Below are 25,044 nucleotides of genomic sequence, written 5' to 3'. Positions count from 1 at the left end.
CTTCAAAGAGGCGGCTAATAAAATCCCAATCAATACATAAAATAATACATATATTATGTGAGAGTGCTTTGCTGGAAGGCAAGTGGAAGGTTTGTGGGGTGTTGCTTTTTTTACCATTCAGACAATACATTACATTACATTACATTACATTAGTTATAGCACTAAACTCAAAACATAAAAACTAGAGATTGCTTATATAACTACCAAATGTACTGATCAACTCATGAACTGCATGATCAGACCAAATACTGGATGAGTGACAGCATGGCGCATCAAGCCTGTTTATCTGTCAGTGGGTTGTTGTCTATAGCAGTGTTTCTCAACTCAGTCCTGGAGTACCCCCTTGCCAGTCAGGTTTTCAGGATTTCCACAATGAATATGCATAAACTCAATTTGCATACACGGCCTCCATTTTATGCAAATTTCCTTCATGCATATTCATTGTGGATATCCTGACAACCTGATTGGCAAGGGGGTATTCCAGAACTGAATTGAGAAACCCCGGTCTATAGGGTAGTTCACAAATCAATAAAGGACTTGTGTATTAAGATTAAAAATATGCGCTATAGAACCTGAAATGACAAGAAGAAACCCCCCTTTTTTTCTGTGTTAATGTACCCTTTTATTCAATAATGCACACAGGCCCAGATTCTCTAAATGGCGCTGGAAGGCACCCAACCTCAATAAAAACACCGTTTAAAAGCCATTTTAAAATGATTTTCAGGTGCCTACCAGCACCTAATAAATCAGCACCGAAATTGTACCTTTGTAGGCGGGGCTTATGCCGGAAGTGGCATTAGATGCCATAAAGAGCCTATAGAGGCACAATTCACATCAAAGATAGGTGCCGGAAATGTAGGCCTAGAGAACCCTGGCCTAGATTTCTGGCACCTACCTTTTGCCAGAGACACAGTTCTCTAACCCGGAGCTGTTGCGTGATTGACAGACGATTGGCAGTCGCTTTTAAGGCGGCCGGCAACAACGGTGCCGGTTAGAGAATCTGGGCCACACTCCCTCAGAGTAAAAGTATAGTTATCCCAAAGCTGGGCCTTCAGTTTTGGCTGTGGATCACAGATCGGCATGTCAACAAATTGTTAAATAAGGTGATAACGATCAATTATTGGTGTTAACAAGTGCTAATTGGCAGTTATTATTAATTAGATGCAGAGCTGCCCTACACCCCTGTTCTATACCCTGTGTACCTAACTTATCTTGTGTGTAACTCCAAAGGAGGCGTGGCCAGGGGAAAGCCATGGGCGGGACAGAGATTTAGGCATGCATTTTATACGAGTGGAATAATTGCATTTCTGTCTGATAGCAGTTGGGCATGAGTTGTGTCCAAAGTTTGGCACAAAATTGCATGCTAAGCTAGTGTTCTACAGTTAGATACACATGGACATGCCTTTATAGAATTTGCGCTTTGCGCGCATAATCCTGACACCTAACTCTGAGTGACCTTTACTGAATTCCTCCCTATGTATCACTAGCACTTATTAAGCAGCTAAAGAATTTTAGGTGTTGGAGAGTAAGAACATGGATGGGAAGTGGATGCTGACATGGGGACACTGTAAGGCCTTTTGGAGAGCTTAGGGAGAGGTCTGGTGTACACCAGCAAGACTGGTTTGGATACCTAGCACCTTCTCTTTGGGATTCCCTTCCTGAGCAATCTTTTTCCTGCTTTAAGGTTCTGCTTAAGACTTTTCTGTCTCTTTATCTGGTGCTGGAGAGTGAGGTGGGCGGTTGGGTCAGCTAAAACATGGATAGATGGATTTTTTAAATTGTATGTTAGTTTAGTATGAATGGTTTCTGATGTATGACATCTCTGTCCTGTTATTTTTGGGCGTTACTTTCCCTCTTTTATAATTTGTTTATTTTATGTACACCACTTCGATCTTTGATTGGTATAGGTATACCAAGTCAATAAATAATAATACCTCCAGGGCTGAGAAAACACAAAAGCAAGTAGTCCATGAAATCCAATATGGAGAACAGAAGAGAAGTAGACCATTTTAAAAACATACCGACTGATATTCAGCGCTATTTAACTGGCCAGGAAGAGCTAATATTCAGTGTGAGATGGCTGCAGAATACAGGTATTAGCGCTATGTTGAGTGACTTAGCCAGTTATCTGCAAAATTTAAAGCGCTAGCCAGCCAAATTGGGCTGTGTAAATAGCTGCGTGCATGCGTGCGTCTGGTAGCGCTATAGACAGTTGTTGTAGTAGCTGGCCTATCTTTGGCTGCTATAAATGTAACTGGCCAGTGCTGAATACAGATTTAGCTGGTTAAGTTTATAACAGCCCAAAATAAACTGAACATTCAATGCTGACCGTAGGATCAGTGCTGACCGCGGGAGTCAGCCCGGCTAGCACCCGTGGTTTGAATATTGGTCCCATACTCTTTATTTACCATTTTTAACTCCCAGGTCTAAACAAGATCACCCAACATGGCCTCACCAAACTGATAAAAACAGTGGGGCCAGGCTATTTCTGGCGTCTGGCACTGAATATCCGGTTTTATTTTTAGCCACGGCAACTTAGCTGGTTATGTCGATATTCAGCGCTACCCGGTTAAATACTTAGGGCTCCTGTTACTAAGCTGCGATAGCGTTTTTATCGCATGCAGGATTTTAGCTACGCAGCTAGAACTAACGCCACAATGCTAAGTGCGTGCTAAAACCGCTATCGTAGCTTAGTAAAAGGAGCCCTTAGTGGCTAAAGATAGGCCTGCTATATATGCAACCGATTTTAGCTGCAAAACATAGCCGGCTAGCTATGTTGTGCAATATAGCTGATTAGCGGTTAGCAGCTAACCATGAATATTTAGCCAGAGATAGCCAGCTATCTTCTGTTGAATATCTGCGGTTAGGCGCCGATATGCTGCCAGGAGCCTTTCCTGGCTGGTTAAATGCGTAGTTTTAAATATTGAGGGGCGAGTGTGGCGATTTTTTTTTTTTTTTTTTTTGTGAGGCTTGAGATTTCACATCAGCTGGAATTCATCCACCTCTGAAGCAGTACGAAGACATCAGCAATTAATATTTCCCAAAGCTAACATATTTCAATTAATACATTCCAAATAAAACACTTTATTCTACCTACAATTGGCATTTTCCCATTCTACCCCATCCCCCTGCTACATCTACCTTTAGTTTTCTGTAAAAGTTGCTGGACGGCAGTACTGATTCCCTGCCATTGGTCCCTGTATCTTCTCTCCACTGTGGCCTGCCCCAGCAGAAACAGAAAGTTGGCAGAGAGGGCGGGCCCCAGTGGAGAGGCTTTTAGATGACCTAGCAATAAGGATTGGCAAATCAATATCTAGCATATAAAATCACTATTAGTACTACTTGTTCCCCTTTCATAGCTATACAGTTCTCCCCCAAAATTTGTGGGGGTTCCATTCCAGCAACACCCACAAATGCGGTTTTCGAGCGGTTCGGAGGCAGGAGAGGGCAGCTGGGGCGGTGAGGAAAATCGGGTGGGCGATCTTTCGCGGTATTTTCCAACTGCCTCTCCCGGGAACTAAAGTCAGGCTGTACCAATCAGGAGCTGCTTTGACATGCTATCTGGCACGTCAAAGCAGCTCCTGATTGGTGTAGCCCAGACATGAGCAATTCTGGTCCTCGAGGGCTGGAATCAAATCGGGTTTTCAGGATTTCCCCAATGAATATGCATTGAAAACAATGCATGCAAATAGATCTCATGCACATTCATTGGGGAAATCCTGAAAACCCGATTGGATTCTGGCCCTCGAGGACCGGAGTTGCCCATGTCTGGTGTAGCTGGAAAAGGCGGTTGGAAAATACCGCGAAAGACTGAGTCCGCGATTCGCCAACCGCGAATTCACGGGGGTGTACTGTATTTACACTAGCAAGCCTCTCCCCCACCTGCCTTCTCCCTATACAAACTGTCAAACTCTGTTCCTTCACTTAACAAGGCTTCCTTCCTTCATGCTATACTATCTGATAAAGTGGATAGGCTGGAGGTATCTGATATGGCCATGTTTTGCCAAATGACTGCCTCACGGACAGATGAAAGATCATAATTGAAGTCAATTTACTTATTGTGCAGGTGCCTAATTTTAGGCACCTAGTTTTAGGCATCTCTGACAGAATTTGCTTCTTTTATTAAGGTGCGCTAACCGATTTAGCACGCACTAAATGCTAAGACATCCATTATATTCCTATGGGTATCTTAGCATTTAGCGCACACTAATCTTTAGTGCGAGCTAAATTGGTTAGCGCACCTTAATAAAAGAACCCCTGTCTATTAATTGTTGTTTGTTTATATCTGTTTTTAATTGAATCTTAGCATCTACCCCTGATGCAGCCTGAGGGCGAAACGTGGCCATGTCAGGCTCTCTCTGGTGACAATCATAAGGCTGACTACTCTCATGTATGCAATAGATATATTAAAAGGAATGGAGGGTAAGACTTACGGGTTGTCACCTTAGCACTGACTGGGATGCTTATGATGTCATTGATAACAGAGTAAACACTGATGTTGTAAGTGAGGCCTGGTTCCAGTTCCTTAATGGTAGCAGTGCTCCAGTCCCCAGGCACACGCTGTTGGAGCTGGAGGATTCCCGGGATCATTGGCTGGTAGGCAATCACGTATTCTGTCACCACCATGGGTCCGTCCCATTCCAAATCCACTGATCGATCGCTGACACCAACCATTCGTAAATCTTTAGGTGGAGCAACTAACAGGTGGAAATGCAGGTTATTTGAGTTACTGGCTTACTTAACACAAAGTTAGAATTTTTAAAACATCCCAGTTCCCAGGTTAAAATATACAGCTCTCCCTCCATATTCGCAGGGGTTAGGTGCAGAGCTGGCCCACAAATAGGGAAAAATTGTGAATAGGTTTTTGGGCCGGCTCTGATCCACTACAACTCTCCCTCTGGATTTGCGGTTTCCCTATTTGCGAATTTGATTATTTGCAATTTTTATTCCTCTATTTTTCTTCTGTTTGCAGGATGCCCGAACCTTCCTGGAACTTACCTGGTGGTCTAGCGGTGACGTAGGGCAGAAATGATCTTCCTATGCTCCTTCCCCGTGCAGAACCATCATCCAAAATGGCTGCTGTGAGTTCCCATTGTAGCCATTTTGATGACGGCTTTGCACGGGGCAGGTGCATAGGAAGATCGCTCCTGCCCCGCGTCACCGCTAGACCACCAGGTAAGTTCCAGGAAGGTTCGGGCAGCCTGCAAACAGAATAAAAATAGAAGAATAAAAATTGCAAATAATCAAATTCGCAAATAGGGAAACCGCAAATCCAGAGGGAGAGCTATAGTTAACCTTTGAATGGGATATTTTAAGGTTAACTTATTTACCTATCCTAGCTAATAAACAAACTTTGAGACTCTTCACAAGAACCTGTTAGGTTGGCAATTGTATAAAACAGTTTATGTGCACATAAATATTTAAGGGACCTTGAACCAAACTGTGGTAAGATATGGCCTTAGTGCATCCTTATGTGGGTCATTCCTGCGAGCTAAGGCTGTTTTTACTGCAGGGACAGAATGGCCGATCTTTCTATTTTCAGTATTAATGACCACATGCTTGTGGTCATTAGCACATAAGCCCCTAATGCCTCCTATTTTGTAGGTAGTAAGAGCTCACAAGCTAACCATGCGCTAATCAGTTAGCGTGTGGCTATGTAGCTGCACTAATTGATTAACACAGAACATGTTCACTCTCCCCCTAGTGCTATAAAATACATTTTATTTTTTAATGTGCCGGTAGTGTGTACACATGCAAAAATTACTGCAGGATGCCTAAGCACACCCCATAGAAAGGCATTTTTTGCTGCAGCAAGCACGTGTTAGTATTTACCACAGCTGAGTGAAAATATCTTTTCTGCTATTGGTTGTAAAAGTATCTCCCTTGTAACTTCATTGAGTTTGATGGAGTAAAAAATTGATCCACTACCCAGGATTCTGTAGACTTCAATCATATCTCCTCTCAGCCATCTCTTTTCCGAGCCGGAGTCCTAACCTCTAGTCTTTCCTCATGAGAGGAGTTCCATCCCTTTATCATCTTGTTTGCTCTTCTTTAAACCTTTTCTAGGGCTCCTTTTACAAAGGTGCGCTGGCAGTTTAACATGCAGAATACCGCGCGCTAAACTGCTGGCCACGCTAGCCGCTACTGCCTCCTCTTGAGCAGGCGGTACTTTTTAGGCCAGCACGGGGGTTAACGCGTGATGAAAAGTCACGCGCGTTAACCACGCTAGCTAGGCTTGATAAAAGGAGCGCCTAGTTTCACTATATATTTTTTTTAGATAAGGTGATCAGAACTGAACGTAGTACTCAAGGTGAGGTTGCACCACAGTTTATGATACCGCATATTAAAAGGAAAGGAAATTTGTGGGTTACCTCCTTACTGGACTGCACTTCCTCCTGCTGCAAAAAAACATTGAGTAATATCTCACCGGGAATTCAGCAGCTTTGACCGGTTGTGAGAGACCTGCTAAAGCACGTGTGGAAGCAGTTTCCAACCTTTCTGTGCCCGGTGTTACTCTTTTCCCCCCGGAATTGACTCATCCGCCGTGTCCTGCATTGGAGGTGGGTTCGCAGATGATGCAAGCTGGCTCCGTTGGAATGCGATTGCCAGAAGTTCCAAGTGAGTGGAGCTCCCCACTGGAACAACACTATGAACATCAAAGTGACTCTAGGGCTGGAAGCTCTGGCAATTATGGACTTGACACTGGTTTGGACATGGCGTGGTGATTATACTGTTTGGAAGGCGGTTATGGACTTGACACCGGTGGTTCAAAAATCTTCTATGGAGGTAGCAACTTTGATTTCTGCAATGGATACTATCTCTAAAAATGTTCAGGAACTGAAACAAGACTCTTTCATTAAGTCTCAACAATTTCTTCTCTACAAGAATTCAGATCTGTTGCAGTAAAAGATAATGTTTCAATAAGGAAAAAGATAGAGCAGATTGGAAATTTCAACAAAAGATTAATTCTTTGGTTTCTGAATTTTCCTAGGAATCTTGGGATTTTGCCAAAAGACATGCTTAAAAAATAGTTTTTGGAAGTTCTACATTTTCCTTGGATATGGTTCCTCCTATGAATAGAGTATTTTATTTGAAAATGCCTAAGAGAAATACCTAAGATGGTGATGTTCCAATGCAATCTTCTGTTGGTTTTGAAAATCAGAAATTGGGTTTGAATAATTTATCTGAGATTTTGGAGCAATCTGTGATGGAAAGCTACAACGAGTTACTTTAGTTGTTGCTTTTGTTTTTGAACAAGATCTGAATAATATCATGAAAATGTATTTCCATAATTCAAAAGCTCTCTTTTTGGTCAGAAAATTTGGGACCTCCAAGATGTGACTAAAGTGATGCAAGAACATCGGAGGGATTTTTTTAAAAACTCAAACAGGAAGTTTTGGATCTGGGGGCCTCATTTAAGTTGCTCTATCCATGTAAATGCCTGATACGTTTGGGTCAACACTTCAAAAACCCAAGCAGGGAACACTGCTAACTATTCTATTGTCTTTGTCCTGTTAGAATGGTTTAAACAAATCAGAAATCGAATGTTAAATTACCAATATAAATTATAATTGTGCATCCTCAGTGTGACCTCAGGATATACAATTATAATTTATATTGGTAATTTAACATTCAATTTCTGATTTGTTTAAATCATTCTTACAGGGACAAAGACAATAGAATGATACGTTTGGGTGGCTTGAATTTTTTTTTTTTTTTTAATTCCTGAACAGTTGAAATCTTTTATCGATCTTAAGAAAGTTGTAAAATGATCAAGTAAAAGATATATCACTGGAATTGTGAGGATGCATAATGCTTTATTTCTCTCTTTTTTTTTTCCTTTAATAGATACTCCTTTTATTGTGAACTCACTCCCCTCTTATTGTGGACTATTTAGGAGATAAAATTTCTTGGTTTATTTTTCTTCTAGAAAATTAATACTTTCAATATTGCTGTAACAAGTGTAATTTTTTCAGGAGCCTCTCATGAGGAACTTTGTCAAACGTTTTCTGAAAATCTAGATATATTACAACAACCGTCTCACATTTGCATATTTATTAATACATTTAAAGAAGTCAAGCAAATTTGGCTGAACCCTTGCTGATTCTGTCCCATTAAATCGTGCTTGTCTACTTGTTCCACAATTTTATTTTTTATAATTGTTTCTACTATTTTGCCTGGAATTGAAGTCAGGTTTACTGGTCTGTAATTTCCTGAATCTTCTCTGGAACCCTTTTAAAAAATTGTTTTAGCATTGGCCACCCTCCAATGTTCAGGTACTGTAGACAATTTTAGTGACAGGTTACAGATCACTAACAGCAGATCAATAATTTCATGTTTGAGTTCTTTTAATATCCTACGATGTATGCCATCCAGTCCAGGTGATTTATCACTCTTTAACCTGAAAATTTGACTTAGGGCTCCTTTTATTAAGGTGTGCTAGCATTTTTAGCGCACGCAAGATACTACCGCGCGCTACACGGCTAGAACTAACGCCAGCTAAACGCTGGCATTAGTGTCTAGTAGCGCGTGCTATTCCGCGCGTTAATGCCCTAACACAGCTTCATAAAAGGAGCCCTTAGTATGTCTTCCAGATCCCTTTGATTCAAATATCCTTTTTAAAAAATCAGCCTGCATCTTATATTCAGCAAGTATAGAGCAAATTCTTCTCAACCTTACAAATTGACTGATAGGGAGGTGAAATTTATACTTCTTTGCCGGTTGCCTCTTGTCTCAATAAACATGATATTTAAAAAAAAAATAAAAAATAAGGATGGAAACTCAAAAAGTGCAAAAATGTATTCCTAGAGACTAGTTTCCTATATAAAGTTGTATTAAAGCCTTTAGTAATGATTGTTATCCAGAGATCCAAAAATTCAGCTTGTTTAGAATTGTAAGTTGCTTTAAATTGTAAGCAAGTGTCCAAGGAATTCAGCCAGGACACAAATACCTCCATTCTCTGTTCCAAACCACTTGAAAATGAAGTAATCTAGAACCTTTCTCCTTTAAGATGTCTTGATCAAGTTACAACTTGTTTAAATGGCTAAGTAAAGTGGCATTAAAAGAAATGCTTATATATAATAAGAATTGAGGAGGTAGGTGTTTAAATGCAGATGCAATGAAAGTATTTTGAGCATCATGTATCACCACTGAAGCCCATAGGAAGGTTAAAAACTTATTTTGAAGACTTTAAGAGCATGTTTATTTATTCCCTGTGAATGAAAAGTTGTTTTGAGTGACTGTTTGGCAGATATGACAAAAGTGTAGAATGATTATGAGTATGTAGTGGTGGAAGGGGTTAAAATGTTCTTGAAAGAATTTTCTGAAATTTACATAGATGATATAGTGCTTGTGTTGAAAGATATTAAGACTATTACTTGTGTATTAGATCCAATTTTATTCAAAATGACAAATTATTTAGAGACTGGATGGCTTGGTTCTCGGTTTCTTTAATAAGTGATTCATTAATTATAAGAAAGATATTTACACAATGAATTAAAAGTTGCAATGATCAAACCCCTCTTAAAAGGTCCACATGAGGATAGAGAGGAATTGAAATCTTATAGGCCAGTTTCACAGTCTCCTTGTTTGAGTAAATGCATTGAAAAGTGAGTTTACAAATATATATTAGAATTTGTGAAGAAGGAAAAACTCTTGAGTCTACAGGCTGTATACCAATTGCCAATACAGTACCGTATTTTCATGCATATAACGCGTGCGTTATACATGATTTTACAAACCGTGCATAACCATGCGCGTTATACGCGTGAGCGCGTTTTAGAACTTTTTTTTTACATTGTTCACCCCCCCCCCCCGCAGGACCGCTCGCACCCCCACCCCGAAGGACCGCTCGCACCCCCACAGCCTCCCCACCCCCCCCCCCATCATGGAGAAGCTCCTACCGTTGTCCTGCTGCTTCCTCTGCCGGCGGTCCCGGTCCTTCTGTGAGCCCTGCGTTTGTGCTGCTTCCTCTGCCGGCGGTCTCGCCCTTTCTCTGACGTCAGAGAAAGGACGGGACCGCCGGAAGAGGAAGCAGCGCAGAAGCAGGGCTCACAGAAGGGCCGGGACCGCCGGCAGAGGAAGCAGCAGGACAACGGTAGGAGCTCCTCCATGATGGGGGGGAGGGTGGGGAGGCTGTGGGGGTGCGAGCGGTCCTTCGGGGTGGGGGTGCGAGCGGTCCTGTGGGGGGTGAATCGGACGTCGGGGGGGGCATCAGGCTTTCAGGGTGGGGACAGGACTTCAAGGGGGAGAGGAGAGTCGGGGTAGCCAGAGGAGAGTCGGGGCGGGCGAAAGGAGAGTCGGGCGGCGACAGGAGAGTCGGGGCGGCATGCGCGGTATACGGGTGTGCGCGGTATATTAAAATTATTTACATAAATTACAGTTTCCCACGCGCTATACCCGTGTGCGCGTTTTACACGGGTGCGCGGTATATGAGTGAAAATACGGTAGTCACTGTCAGCGGCGTAGTGAGGGTAGGAGATGGCTGGGGTGGGTGCCCCCACCCCCTTCTCTGCCCCACCGCTCCATCCCTGCCCTCACCCCACCCGCTGCACGCCTTCCCTTCCCTTGTACCTCTTTAACTCTTCGCTGGTGCAAGCAGCATCTCCAACCTGCTGCAGACATCTTGCCTCTCTGGATAGTGCCAGGGGCGTTCTGTAATAATTTCCAGGAACGTTAACAAACTGGTGCTGCTGAAAATTCATGAATAAGTCACGTAGCGATATAGCAGCTGCTGCTATATAGGGGCACTCACTCCCAGTACTTGAAAGCTGCCACAGCGACTGGGCATGAATACTAGTGGCTTAGATAATGTCGAGCATTTGTAAAAATAGACAAACTGTGTGGAGGAGGCATTTAAAAAAAAAAAATGGTCTGACGAATAGCTTGTGATGCTCAGGACCTAGCAGAAAAAACATACTGCCAGAGCCAGCCCTCATCTTGCAAGCTGCCAACAGTCAAGGGCTTTTTACAAATCAACTCACAATCTGTGCCAAACTTAAGCTATTATTAGCTTAGAATAAAACTAAAAGTAGCATCTGGTTTCCAAAGTTTTTCTTAATGGATTCTTTCAGGCCCTGAAGCAGTAAATCGTATTATCCTTTAACTCAGTGATTTACTCCTGATTTTTCTACACTCATCTTACTCTTTATGCAGTAAGAAACTTTAGTGTGGAAAAATCAGCAATAAAACCACTGTGCTTTGGAATGCAAAGTACAAAATAATAAATTGATTCGGAGGTGAAAAAAAAAAAAGATGCAAAAATCGAGTGAGATATTTTAGTCTTCAGCATTTAATTTTTATGCTAGCATTAGCTGGAGTAAAGATGCATCGTGGGAGCAAAAGAACAGCCTGAGGGATCTCTCCCCACAAAAACAAAAGTCCCTGGTGGCTCACTCCTCACCACCCAAAACCGAACAGAAAATCTCCAGTAGTCCAAGTGAGTCCCTAGAGCTTCTAGACCCCTTGACCCTCACCTTTGCTTCTAGTTGAGTTTCTGCCAGGTACTTATGACCTGGACGGGTCACTGTTGAAAAACTGTCAGCTGATAATGTAAGATATATGGCAACTCAACTTCAAGGGCTCCTTTTACAGAGGTATGCTAACGTTTTTAGCGCACGCATCGGATTAGCGCACGCTAGCCAAAAAACTACCACCTGCTCAAGAGGAGGCTGTAGCGGCTAGCGTGCAGGGCATTTTAGCGCATACTATTCCGTGCGTTAAAGCCCTAATGCACCTTTGTAAAAAAGAGCCCCAAATGTTTTCCATTGCTGGAATGCCATTTTGGTACAAGCTTACTGGGTAACCAAGATTATGCGCAGATCACGACAGCTTTAAGAAAATGTTGAAAACCAAGCTGTTTTTAGATGCATACTTTTGATCTGTCTTTCCTAACGTTGTCTGGGCATTTTTTGTAACATTTTTAAAAATACGTTATTGAATAATTTGTAGGTCTTGCTTTCATATGTGTTGATATTATTTTGAAGAATGATTTGTATTGTTTTTGTTTTCGATCGGAAAACCGCTGTGACTCCAGGCGGTATATGAAATTTTAAAATAAATAAACAAATAAATAAAATCATAGACAAGCCATCTTGGGCTCTGAGGCCCTAGGTTTCTCTCCCCTCCTTTCCTTAACAGGTCTCTCGGGCTGGTGTAAGTGTCGTCTAAATTTACATACATTTTCAGTCAATTATTACATTACATTACATTAGTGATTTCTATTCCACCATTACCTTACAGTTCAAGGCGGATTACACAAGGAGTTATTTGGACATTTAGGAATACATAAGGAGTTATCTGGACATTTCCCGTGGCATTATGGAGTGGAGCAGGTTGCTATTGGAGACTGAGATGATTCTTGTTGTGTTAGTTTGTCTTTAAGGATTTCTTGAATAGCAGGGTTTTTATTTCTTTTCTGAAGGATTTGTAGTCTGGGGTCGTGATTAGTAAATTGGAGAATTGGTAGTCTAGTTTTGCTGCTTGAGTGGCCAGGAGGCCATTGTTCATTTTTTTTTCATTTGACATTTCTGTTTGGAGGGTGCGTGAATGGAGTGTGAGTTCTCCTATGTCTGGTTGTGGTTGTTTGGATTAGTTGGTTGTTCAAGTAGGCTGGGCAGTCTCCATTTATGGTCTTAAATAGTAGAATAGTATTCTCGCTTGTATTGGGAGCCAGTGTGAATCGAAGTAAGCCGCTGTGATGTGGTCGTGTTTCCTCAGTGAGTAGATAAGTCTCAGAGCTGTGTTTTGTATTGTTTGTAGTTGTTTTATCATGGTTGCGGGCCAGGGGAGATAAGAGGATGTTGAAGTAATCTAGAAGATCCAGGACTAGGGACTGGACCAAGAGCTGGAATTGTTTTCTGTCGACAAATTTTTGAACTTACCTTATGCTAGTATTCCATAAAAAAAAGTAGGCACATACTTTTCTGTACAGAACAGTTGATTGCTTCCCTTTTTATCCTAGGTGCCCTGTTATAGAGTTATCTTCTAGATGCCTTACCTTGGTAATTTGTGAAAACATACTGGATTAGAGTGTGTTCGTGCTGCTACACAATTTATTTATTTATTTAAAATATTTATATCCCACAAACCCAACAATGCTAAGTGGGTTCCAAAGTTACATACATAATCAAATAAAATACAAAAAATACAATAACAAACCATCACCAAACAAAGTCCCCCTCCAAAAAAAAAAGAAAATGATGTTATCTAGATTGTATTAACTTGTACAATAAGTCTCCTCTTACTTTTGCTATTTTTATGATTGTTTTATGATGTGCATGTTTTAATGGGCATCATTGAGAACTTTGAGATCTACAAATCTATAAAAAAGACCTTTCAATAAACAAATAAATAATTATGGGGGTTCTTTTACTAACGCATGCTAGCTGATTTAGCGTGCACTAAATGCTAACGCGTCTGTAGAATATAATGGGCGTGTTAGCATTTAGCGTGCACTAAATCGGCTAGCGCACCTTAGTATAAGACCCCCTAAATCCTTATCTGCTTCTCCCATTCCCTCCTACCTGCTGAGCAGTCCTGGTCCACATATCCTTCCTCGCAGGCACATACTCCCTGTTGGCAGACTCCCCGGCCACTGCAGGCATTTAAGCACCTCAGCTGCCCACAGTCCTCACCTACATAGCCTTCCAAGCAGACACACGTTCCATTGGCGCACCGCCCCCTTTCTGAGCAGTCATTGGGACAGCGAAAGTCCCTGCAGTCTTCACCCGTATAGGCCTCTTCACAGACACACTCACCATCCACGCACAGACCATGGGAACTGCAGTCTGTGAGACAGCGGACCTCTGAGCAGTCATCCCCGCTGTAGTCTGCATCGCATACACACTCGCCCTCCATGCAGATACCCCGACCAGAGCAAGCCATGGGGCAGTGGGGCTCTGAGCAGTTCTTTCCACCCCAGCCGTCAGTGCAGATGCAGCCACACGTTTCCAAACTGAAATTGCCATGACCGCTGCAGTGAGGGATATAGTCCAAGTGACCTGGAGACAATAACAAACTGGTCAAAAGTCAATTTCAGCCTACGGATTTGTATGAGAGAGGAAAAACCATATGTATTGCATACCTGTAGTACGGAAATTATGCAGTCAAAGCCACCCTTAGCACCGAGCCACTGTGTTTTGCATACATGATCCCTGCTTATCAGCCTCTATTAACTTAGACAAGTGAGATCACACAATGAATCTCTGCACATGGTCCCACATCCTTCTGCATCTCACTCAGGTTGCCTCTGGATGTAATCACAGAGGTCAATATTCAGCTGGCAGTAATAAGCACTTTTCTGAATGTCACTGGCATTATTCTCAGATATTCAATGCTGGGCCATATCGGGTTTTGGCAAGAAATATCTGGGTTTTTGTGGAGCCAGCTAACAAATAGAGAGTTAAGTTGATATTTAGTATTTAACCTTCATTGGGTTACCACACAAAGATAGGATTGACTTTTATGTGGTCCCATTTATGCAATTACCATGGCAGGCTAAGTGCTGAATATCGGCACTTAACTGGCCAAGTGATGACTTTAGCCCCGGAATGTCTCCAAAATTACTAGTTTTCACTTAGCCGCTAAGGACCGGATTCTCGAACTGGCACTGATATCAGCGCTGGTTTCATAATCGTGCTGATGCGAAGGATGGGTGCCTGAAATGTAGGCTAGGGTTTTCCAGGCCTACGTTTCCTGTGCTTATCTTTGTGAGAATTGCGCCTATGTAGGTGCTTTAGGCTGGCTAATGCCACACCACTTCCGGCATTGACCATGGCTACTTTGGCATTCAGCAGCCTAAAGTGCCTATGGAGGCATGATTCTTTGGCGTCGGTAAGCACCTCAAATCTCAGTTAAAAATGCCATTTGGATGGTGTTTTTAACAGAGCTATGGGTGCTTACCAATGCCTAGAAAATCAGTATGTGTTCATGAATCTGGGCCTAACTGCTATGTGCCACTAAAATTAACAAATAGCCCTGAACAAGCTAGTTAACCAGTCAGCAGCTATTTCTGGCCGGTATTGAGACCATGGGAGGCAGCCTAACTACCTCCCATGGTCCGTGGCAATCCCAGATATTCAATGCTGGAGCCCTATCCGGCCACTGGCATTCTATATCCAGGTCAAAGTTCACTGCCATGGACTTAATCAGCCAAGCCAATATTCAGCAGCTGGCCAGCTAAGGCCTAGCAGCCAAAGATAGACTTGCTTATTATTATTATCATCTATTTATATGATTGCTATTACCATCATCCGCACATGCTTATTGAAGGCCCTCCAGACACAGCAGGTTTTGGAAATTCCATCTGGGAACCGGACAATCCTCTAAAAAGAGGACATGTCCGGGTTTTCCTGGACATTTGGTAACCCTATCTCCTGCTGAATACTGGCAGATAGCCTACTATGTGCTATTTGGTTGGCCAGGAGCAGTTCCTGGCCAGCCAAATAGCACCGAATATCGGGTGGATAGTCTTTAGTAAGGGAGTCCAAGCAGAATTTTTGTATTTTTCTTAATCATTTGTTTTGTTTTGTAATATCATTCACCATTACACAACAGTGTTTGTTATTGCATAATAGCATGTGATAGTTCAGTGGTTGTGAGACCATTACAGTTGGATCGCAAAACACAAAGATTAAAAAAACACAACATTCAAAGAACATGTAAGCCATGTGAGCAGATAAGGTCACTGTTGAGGCAGGATCAGAAATGGCAGCTATGAGGAAGGGAAGGAGTAGCTGTGGGGGTGGAATCAGAGGCAGGGGCAGTGGTTATGGGGGTGGGGTCAGCAGTTACAATGGTGGTGTGTGATAAGAGGCAGCCATGGAGGCTGGAAGTAGGAGTGCTGGGACCAGTCTGGAAGGCTGGGAACAGCAGTACAGCATCAAAAAGTGAGAACTAGCTGGAAAGACGAGGGTGATTGACAAACTGATAGGGAATAGAAAGAAAAAGAGAGAGAGAGACTGCTGGTGACTGACTGTGGGGAGTCAGAGAGATTGTTAGGGATTGGAGAGGAAAAGAGAGACTGGTTGGAGGAAGTGAGAGAGAGGCTGGTAGGGACTGGTTGGAGCACATTACTACAAAATGAAACAAAATAAAATATTGCACGGCCCCCCTAGGCAATAGGGGTGGGAAGCTGATGGATAAAACAGTTATCTGCATTGATAGTGACTCTGCTTTGCTTTATATAGTACCAGGGCATCCTGTGCTTTTATTTTATTGCAGGCTGTCATGGTTAGATGCCAAGGGAATCTGTGAAGTTGTAACATATGTATTATAAAAATCCTAAGTAGTAATAGCATATTTTCAACATGGGACCTGAGCCAGAACTCTGTCTTATGTAATCTCCTTATCCTTTCCCTAGAATGAATACAGAGCCCTCTCTGCTGCCCTTATTGAACTGTCTCAGTTCAAGTCCTGCATACTGTATAGGATTGAGCACTTTATAATTAGATGCTTCTAAATATAACGTCTTCCTCCATAAAATCGAAGAGTGGCTACCTGTTGCTATGCTTTCTTGGCAGCAGTTGGCACTGCATTGATTCCGTAGTATTGACACTTCCCTCTCCAGCATCTCAATTCTGGTCAGCAGCTGTTGGATGGTCTTCGGTAGATCGGAGAACACACAAGCTTGTTTAGGAATGTTTATTCGGTGGGTGAAAATGACCCCACTTTTACTGTCAGATGTCTGCTCCATGTACTCAGTCACTTTCTCCTCTTCGGTATTCATTTCCTGGCCAGCTGGAGTCTCTACTTCAGTTGAGCATATGCTTTCTAAAGGGACATTAATATTGTAGACCTGGTTAAAGACCATCGGTTTGTCTTTGATGGGTACGCTGCGGTTAACAAAGTTGCCCTCTCCCTCTTCTGTGTTCTCTGTTACTTGCTCTGATAACACATCAACTTGACAGTCTAAGGGCTTGAGTATTGACCACAACAGTATCAAGTTGACTCCAATAAACATGTTCCTCAGGACCAAGGCCCCGCCATCTGTTCCCATCTTCTTGTGAAGTAAAGGAGACCTCTACACCAGTCTTGACCAGCACTGCATGAGAGAAGCCCTGAACGAAACAGAAAAAATATAAGTTACCCTCTCAACAAAAAGCTAAAATCCATGCCGAAGCTATATGGAATCTTTAATTTTTAAGCATAATCCAGATATAAAGAGATTCTGAAGAAAATCAATTTACTACTACTATTTCTAATTTCTATAGCGCTACTAGACGTATGCAGCGCTGTACACATTAAAGGGCTGATTCTGTAAGCGAACAGGCGCCTAACGCATGTCGATCACAGACTGGCACCCAGAATCATGGCTACCCAGGACCCTAGGCACCAGAAATTTCTTTATTTGTTCATTTATTTAGCCCATCCTCCCAAAGGAGCCCAGAACGGGTTACAAGAGTACATTCACAATATAGGTCAGGACATGACAGATATAACATAAGTGGTAATAAAGTCTTTACAGACATAGCATAGTTGGTAATGCAGCATCTCCGTTATAGTCATAACATAGATGATAGTTCAGTTTCTGCATTACAGACCTGAACATGGCTGATAGTCTAGCATCTGTGTTACAGTAGGTAGCAATTAAGTTAAACCAGGAGTGGCCTTTGATTTATAGTAGGTCGTACATTTACATTATATTAGGAGTGGTCATTAAGTTAGGTATTTTATTTAAGTTGGACTAGGAATGGCATTTGAGTTTCAGTAGGAAGCACTTTAAGTTATACTATGAGTTGCATTTGAGTTTCATCAGACAGGTAGTAGAGACACTGAGTCACGGAGGTGCCGGTCATTAGGGTGCTGGGTTAGTAAAGAGGAAGGTTTTCACGGCTTTCCTGAAATTCCATAGTTTGTCTAGTGATCTAATGGATGGGGAATGATGTCCCTTAATCTAGGTCTGAAATACGAGTAGGAGCGTTTGTTGGCTGTTTCGGTCATGAGAGAGCGACCAGGTGGTATATAGTCAGTCATCTATATACCAGGTGGAGGGTTTTACAATCCTACATTTCTGCTGCCCCTAAACATGCCCACTTCTGGCCTTTGGCATCACTAGGCACCATGGACCCAGGCGCTGGCCCCAGAGGCTGCCTAGCAGCATCTAATATATATATTTTTTTTATTGTTTTTTAATGGCATGACCAATTATCACTCCACTTAAAACAAGTGTTTTAAGTTAAACGCCTAGATCATGCCTACCGGCACTTATTTTTTTCAGAAGCCAGCTTTAAATGCAGATATTTTCTCTGTTCCTAGTGAGCTCACAATCTAAGTATTTTTTTTTTTTTTTTTGGGGGGAGGGGGGTTTGTACCTGGGGCAATGGACGGTTAAGTAACTTACCCAGGGTCACGGGAAGCTGTAATGAGAACCCAGTTCTCCAGGATCTCAGTCCATTAACCATTTGGCTACTCCTCAACTCCTAACATACGCATGTTCCTTTTGGTATGGAGAGGACTACAAATATTGAACATAATTAAATTCCTGCTCCAATTTAAGCAGATATTGGACATCAAAGAATTATTTCTATCCATCCAAAGTGTTTTGCTTTAGGAGAGAGTGGCATAGTTGTTAAAGCTACAGTCTCAGCACCCTGAGGTTGTGGGTTCAAACCCCACACTGCTCCTTGTGACCCTGGGCAAGTCACTTAGGCCCCGATTCACTAAAGTTTTCACAGGTTTAGTGACAATCACTGCTACAGATCCGATTCACTAAACAGCCCACTGTGTGTTGTCCGATCCGATTTAACCCATGCAAATTAGTAAAACACCATACAAAATAGCCAAGCGATTGATTCACTAACATTTGCTTGACTATTTTAAATCGGAGACCTGTTGGTAACTGTGTTACCGACAGGTCTGTCTGGTTTTTTTGCTTTCATCTTTTTTTGCAATGGCACAGACGTTTTGGTATATTACACACACAAAATATCTGGTGAATAAAAAAAGAAAAAAAGCCTCCCCCCAACAAAGCGCTCCCTCCCTTCCCCCCTCCCTGAACCCAATAAAAATGGCAAGAGGGATGCCCATTTCCTCCTGCCACCAGATGCTCCCACCTCCCCTGCACAAATATGGCAGGAGAGATGCCAACTCCTTCCTACTATCGGAACTCCCCTTCCCCGCTGAACCCCCCTGAACTTACATATGGCAGGAGGGATGCCAACTCACTCCTGCTGTAGGAACACCCCCCACTGACATTGGCCCGGCCCCTCCCGGTACCCCCCCGGTACCTGTAAATTGGGAGCAGGAGGGGTGCTCAGTTTCTTCTGCTCCTCCGGCCTCCAGTGACGTAATGCGGGCCTTAGGCCCTGCCCCAGTGCATCATATGATGCACATGGAGGGGCCTAAGGCCCTGATTGGCTCAGGCGCCTCAGGTTCCTCCCTTAGGCTCCTCACTAAGGAACAGATTTTCTACACAGAAACTACAGAGATCCAAATACCTCCCATTAGTCACATATACACAGATCATTGGTATTACATGCTCTTAAAACACCAATATATACCGGAAGTAAAACCACAAAGTGCAACTTGCTGTTACAACCTGGTAAGAAGAACTAATGCTACTTGGTCATTCAAGGACAGGCTGAGCTAATCCTGAGTTTATCCTCATTTCAAGCATTGGGAATCAAACCAGACTGGTTTAAAGATTGCTCCTGGTGATGTTGAGCTGCCTCATAGCTAATAAGCTTTTCATATTGAAACTCTAGGAGCAGATATAGCTGAAAGGAAGCAAATTGTTAAGGTTTGCAAGGCAGCCTAGTACAAATACGATTGATGAAAACTTTCAGAGGCACAACACCTGTTTGTAGTCTATGGAGCAGAGACTAATTAAGCATCACCTTAAATTTCCTATACTATTTGAACTAAAGTACAGAAAGCTGAGAGGCTATCAGGGGACTGTGGGTAGTCCTGGCATTTCTACTTCAGGACAGGTTAATGCCTCATAGGATCAATATAGTATTTCATGAAAAGATTTAAAGTGCTGTAGTTCAGTGAAGACCCTGAAGACATAAAAACATAAGAACATAAGCAGTGCCTCTGCTGGGTCAGACCAGAGGTCCATCATGACCAGCAGTCTGCTCACGCGGCAGCCCATCAGGTCCAGGACCTGTATAGTAATCCTCTATCTATTATACAGGTCCTGGACCTGATGGGCCGCCGTGTGAGCGGACTGCTGGTCATGATGGACCTCTGGTCTGACCCAGCAGAGGCACTGCTTATGTCTTATGTCTTCAGGGTCTTCACTGAACTACAGCACTTTAAATCTTTTCATGAAATACTATATCGACACTGAATCTTAGAGCAGAACATGCTGCTCCCCCCCCCACACACACACACACACACACACTCCTGGGGCAAACAGCAGGGCTGGCTAGACATAGAAACATAGAAACCTGATGGCAGATAAAGGCCAAATGGCCCATCCAGTCTCCCCCATCTGCAGCATCTACTATCTCCTCCTCACCCTAAGAGATCCCACATGATTGTCTCACGCTTTCTTTATTTCAGATACAGTTTTGTCTCTACCACCATTACCAGGAAACTATTCCAAGCATTTACCATCCATTCTGTAAAAAAGTATTTCCTTAGATTACTCCTGAGCCTATCACCTCTTAACTTCATCCTATGCCCATGATCTCCTCCTCTTAGCTCTAGGCAAGGCTACTCAACAGGATTTAATTTATACTGAATTATGTCTTCAGGGTGGAAGTGTAAAACATTTTTACACAGTGTTTGCACAACTTTCATATCCTTTTAAAACAATAGCACTCATTGATTAGGTAGAGGATCCTACAGGCTGTGGGGTAGACATTCATTAAGACTTAGAAATGAGCTCTACCTGAAAGCTGATTGCTTTTCAATCCGAGAATTTAAAGTAGAGAATGATAAGGGGACAAATTTTTCCTTGTCCCCGCGGGAACTCATTTTCCTGTCCCGTCTCCACAAGTTCTTTCCCTGTTCCTGCCCCATTCCTGCAAGCTCTGTCCTCATCTGCACAAGCCTCAAACACTTTAAAATCCTAAGTGTCCGAGGCTTGTGCAGTTAAGGCAGAGCTTACAGGAATGGAGGGACAGGGAAAGCGATAGCAACAAAACTTGTGGGGATGGGACAGGAAAATTGAGTTCTGTGTCATTCACTAATTTAAAGTTCATAGGTGGCTTTGGAAAAAAAGGTGCTAATATAACAAGCTGAAAACACACTAATAAACAGGTAAGAAAGCACAAAAACATATAGAATTAAGCAAAATTCTGTGGAGATAGTCCTAATTTTTCCTGATATGACCAGGGTAACTCAGTTAAAAAGAAAAGCATTTTTTGGATTTAAAACCAAGAGTATTGGCCCTGGAAGCCACATTTTATCTTAAGTTTCCATGTAAATGTGTTTTGAAATATAAAGATTGTGAATATATATTTTGGGACTCTGTACATTGAGTGATTTTTGCAGTTACATGAACCTAGTAATTAGTCCCCATTTGACTGAAATAGAATTTGTAGTTCAGAAAGAAGTTTATGCACCATTGATAGTTGATTCTAAATCATGATTATTTTTCTGTTATTTCCTAAACTATGTTTAGGATTACTGCTCCCATGATGTGGGCTAGAGGATATAGGGCTCCTTTTACAAAGGTACGTAAGCGTTTTTAGCGCATGCACCGGATTAGTGCACGCTACCCGAAAAAACTACTGCCTGCTCAAGAGGAGGCGGTAGCTGCTAGCACGCGCGTCATTTTAGCGTGTGCTATTCCACGCATTAAGGCCCTAACGCACCTTTGTAAACGGAGCCCCTAGTGACCAATTTGGTATAAAATTATTTTTCCTATTCCTTTGTTTGTAAAATCCTTTCTTTGTTATTATTTGTATAACGATAATATTTTTCATTCTGGTGGGCAAGTCTTTGCTCTAGTTATAGATTTGAAAGAATAAATGCTGAAAATTTAGGACATGGTAATATATTTAAATTACTATGGGGCCCATTGGCATCTTATGTTACCTCATTGTAACTGTTTGTTGACTGTGAATCAGTTTGTTCTTTACTATGGTACATATCCAGGGCAGGGGGTAGAGAGGGATTCTTTATGTCATAAATTGATTTTTGAATATTTATAATTGGGATAGCTGTGAAGATATCATTATTCAGAATAGATAAGATATTTATGATAATATATGTTTGTGTTATATGGAATGATAATTGTTTAGGTGGATGGGAAATGAATGATTATGAACATGAGAAAGATGAATGTGCTTTTATTGTATTATTATGAGACTGCATTGGTTCTATTGCACTGTTGTAGTTTTGAAAATTAATAAAGAATATAAAAAATATATATATTTAAATTCAATAAAAAAGAAAAGAATTAAGGTTTGATTTCTATATATACACATCAGCTTTGCTAACCTGGCAGAGCAAAACAGGAAAGATGAATAAAACCCAATTTGGGGCAAAGAAGTATAATGGAGGTATAACTTTGTGCTGAGAAGCTCCTGAAGTACTTTAGCATCAGCCCCAGGCTCTGACTGAGAGGATTTCATTAGCAGGTTCTGTCAGTTTGTGACCTGATTTAGAAAATCACAGTTCATACAGCTCTCTGTTACCTTGCATTTGCTAAGAAGGAGCTCTTTTGCAAAATCCCCCTGTTTCCTTTTGGCTTTATGCTAGGAAGTTGAGCTCAAATCTGAGTTCAGAGGAGCTTTTCTGTGTCTGCAGACCTGTTCTTTGGATTTGAGCTTTGTGAGAGGACTCTTGGGTAGTGTTACCATATAACTCCAGAAAAAGGAAGACGGATTGAGACATCCGGGTTTTACTTCCATTGCCTTCAATGGAAATAAAACCTGGAAGTCTGAATCTGTCCTCCTTTATCTGGATTTGTAAAAACTAATCACTGGTTTATTTAGTTATTTATATATATTTATAAAAATACTTGTGCAATTGATCAAATTAAGATTTAAAAAAAAAAAATGTGCATGAATTTATATGATTTTAGAATATTTCATAAGTGTTCAGTGCCCAATCTCCTGTATAGGAGCCACAGCGAGATCATTTAGGGACCATCATAACACTTATGGGTCCCTTTAGCTGGTATAATTTATTTCTTAATTTCAACCTTATTCATTGTCACCACAGCTGGAACTACTTTCTATTCTATGTTCTTTATAATGTTATAATGACACTTATCTTGTCCTCTCTAGCTTAGGTGGTCTTATGTTGTGGCTCCACAGGATTCCTCCACCATGTATATATGTGTGTGAATAACTCTCATTATAACTCCCCTTTTTCTGGAGCCATATGGTAACCCTATGCCTGCTTCTCTTCCTTTCTCAGATATATTATTACCAATGTTCCTTGAAAAGAGAAGACTGAGAGGGAACATGATTGAAACATTCAAGATATTGAAGGGAATTGACTTAGTAGAGAAAGAGAGACTGTTCACCCTCTCCAAGGTGAAGAGAATGAGAGGGCAAACATAAGGAAGTTTCAGTAATGGATAACCCTTCTCTGGGGTTTAAATGGTTTTTCAATACCGCAAAATTTGAGTTGTGTTGGAGCATCCAATAATGTGTGAATGAAATCGCAGGGCACTGACAACGTTGTGTGCCTTGTACGCCAAATCGCGGTCGAAAAACAATACCTCCTTTCCCACTGACAGGACTATAGATGGAGGACTTCCACTTAGCTTAGAGGAAAAAAATGGTTATTACATCATTACTGGGTATGAATTCAGGTACAGATATTTCTGCCACGACTGAATATATCTGCAGGAGTCATATGAGATATACCCAGCAATGTTCCCTCTAAGCTGAGTGTGAGTCTGTGGGGCATATAGGGTTTTAGGTCAGGGGGCCCCACAGATAGTAATAAGGAACGTGAATGTGTAATGGAATTTATGTAGCACTCAGTATGTAAGATTCCACTGTGATCCAAATTTTACCCCTGAACCCTGACAAGCAGTTAGACAAGCTCTTTTATTTACATGGAAATGTAACAACCGAACAAAAAAGAGTGAGTGATTTAGGATTATATACAATTATACCTGACTCCGAAAGATAAATGATACTTATTCTTGTCAGATAAATCCTAGCTAAACCCCAAAATAAGGGTACTGACGCCAAACTAAGTAATGTAGTGGGCAAATGCACAACGGACAAAGATTCAATGCCCAACAACATGATGCACGACCTACTCCTACTGGAGCGCTGGTCTAGGCAGTGACATACCAAGGGGGGGGAGTGGGGGGCGGTCCGCCCCGGGTGCCAAGCCCTGAGGGGGTGTTCCCGGTCCGGTTCGGTTCCCCCCCCCTGCGCCGGGTGTCGCGTTTGGAAACAGCCTGCAGCAAGATCGTGATGCTAGCGATCTTTGCCTGCTTCGGCTGTTTCCTCCACCACGGTCCCACCCCTCCTCTGATGTCAGAGCTCCTCCTTCGCCTAAAAGCTCTTGTTTTGGGTGTTTAGGAGTTAGGCTTTTTTTAGGTTGATTATATGTTGTTAGTGTAGACATAGTGGTGGTCTGGGCGTTTAAACAGCTGAACAAAGAGGCAGGCCATTATTTATTTTTTTTTAAACTCCTTTTGGACATTTTCACTGCTTCTACTTTCAACGTTTAAGGCCTTAGGACAAAAGGGGATTTAGATGTTTTTTTTTATTATGCCCCTCCACGTAACACAGAAAAATCATCTGTAGCCCTCCATGGCAGCGAAACTGGTCATACAATCAGATTTGAAAACACAAAAGTCCTGGAGAAAGAAGACTGATGGTGGCCGAGAAGAATCAAAGAGACAATAGAAATTGCAAAACACCCCAATAACTTCAATGCAGATAAAGGGCTCTCTATAAACAAAGCATGACAACCTCTCATCGAAAAGAAACTTAGCACAAAAAGGACTGGTGCCAAGGACAAATGCCCTTTTCCTCCATTTCAAAAGTTCCAGCCTCTTTTCTGACAGAATTTAACAGTGGGACCTCAGACTCTCTCCAGAATTTAAAAATTGGGTCCACAAACTTTCCCGCCAAAATTCAAATTCATGACCAACAGACTTATCTGTTCCCTGCCCAA

At 42.0% G+C, this 25,044-nt stretch overlaps 1 protein-coding gene across 1 annotated transcript in view; it reads right to left on the bottom strand.

The window, feature by feature from the left end:
• TNR (tenascin R) overlaps positions 1-22,674 on the bottom strand; it is a 211,631-nt gene extending 188,957 nt beyond the window's left edge. Inside the window, exons 1-4 of the mRNA XM_033917218.1 lie at positions 22,590-22,674; positions 16,498-17,057; positions 13,524-14,000; positions 4,434-4,697 (exon numbers count right to left, since the gene is read on the bottom strand). Of these exons, the coding sequence (XP_033773109.1) occupies positions 4,434-4,697; positions 13,524-14,000; positions 16,498-16,996 (1,240 nt within the window). The 5' untranslated portion in view covers positions 16,997-17,057; positions 22,590-22,674. The remainder of the gene's footprint in view (positions 1-4,433; positions 4,698-13,523; positions 14,001-16,497; positions 17,058-22,589) is intronic.
• Positions 22,675-25,044: the final 2,370 nt, after the last annotated feature.

This window comes from Geotrypetes seraphini, chromosome 12, assembly GCF_902459505.1.
Source record: "Geotrypetes seraphini chromosome 12, aGeoSer1.1, whole genome shotgun sequence".
Classification (NCBI taxonomy): domain Eukaryota; kingdom Metazoa; phylum Chordata; class Amphibia; order Gymnophiona; family Dermophiidae; genus Geotrypetes; species Geotrypetes seraphini.
This window is presented reverse-complemented; position numbering and strand designations above follow the sequence as displayed.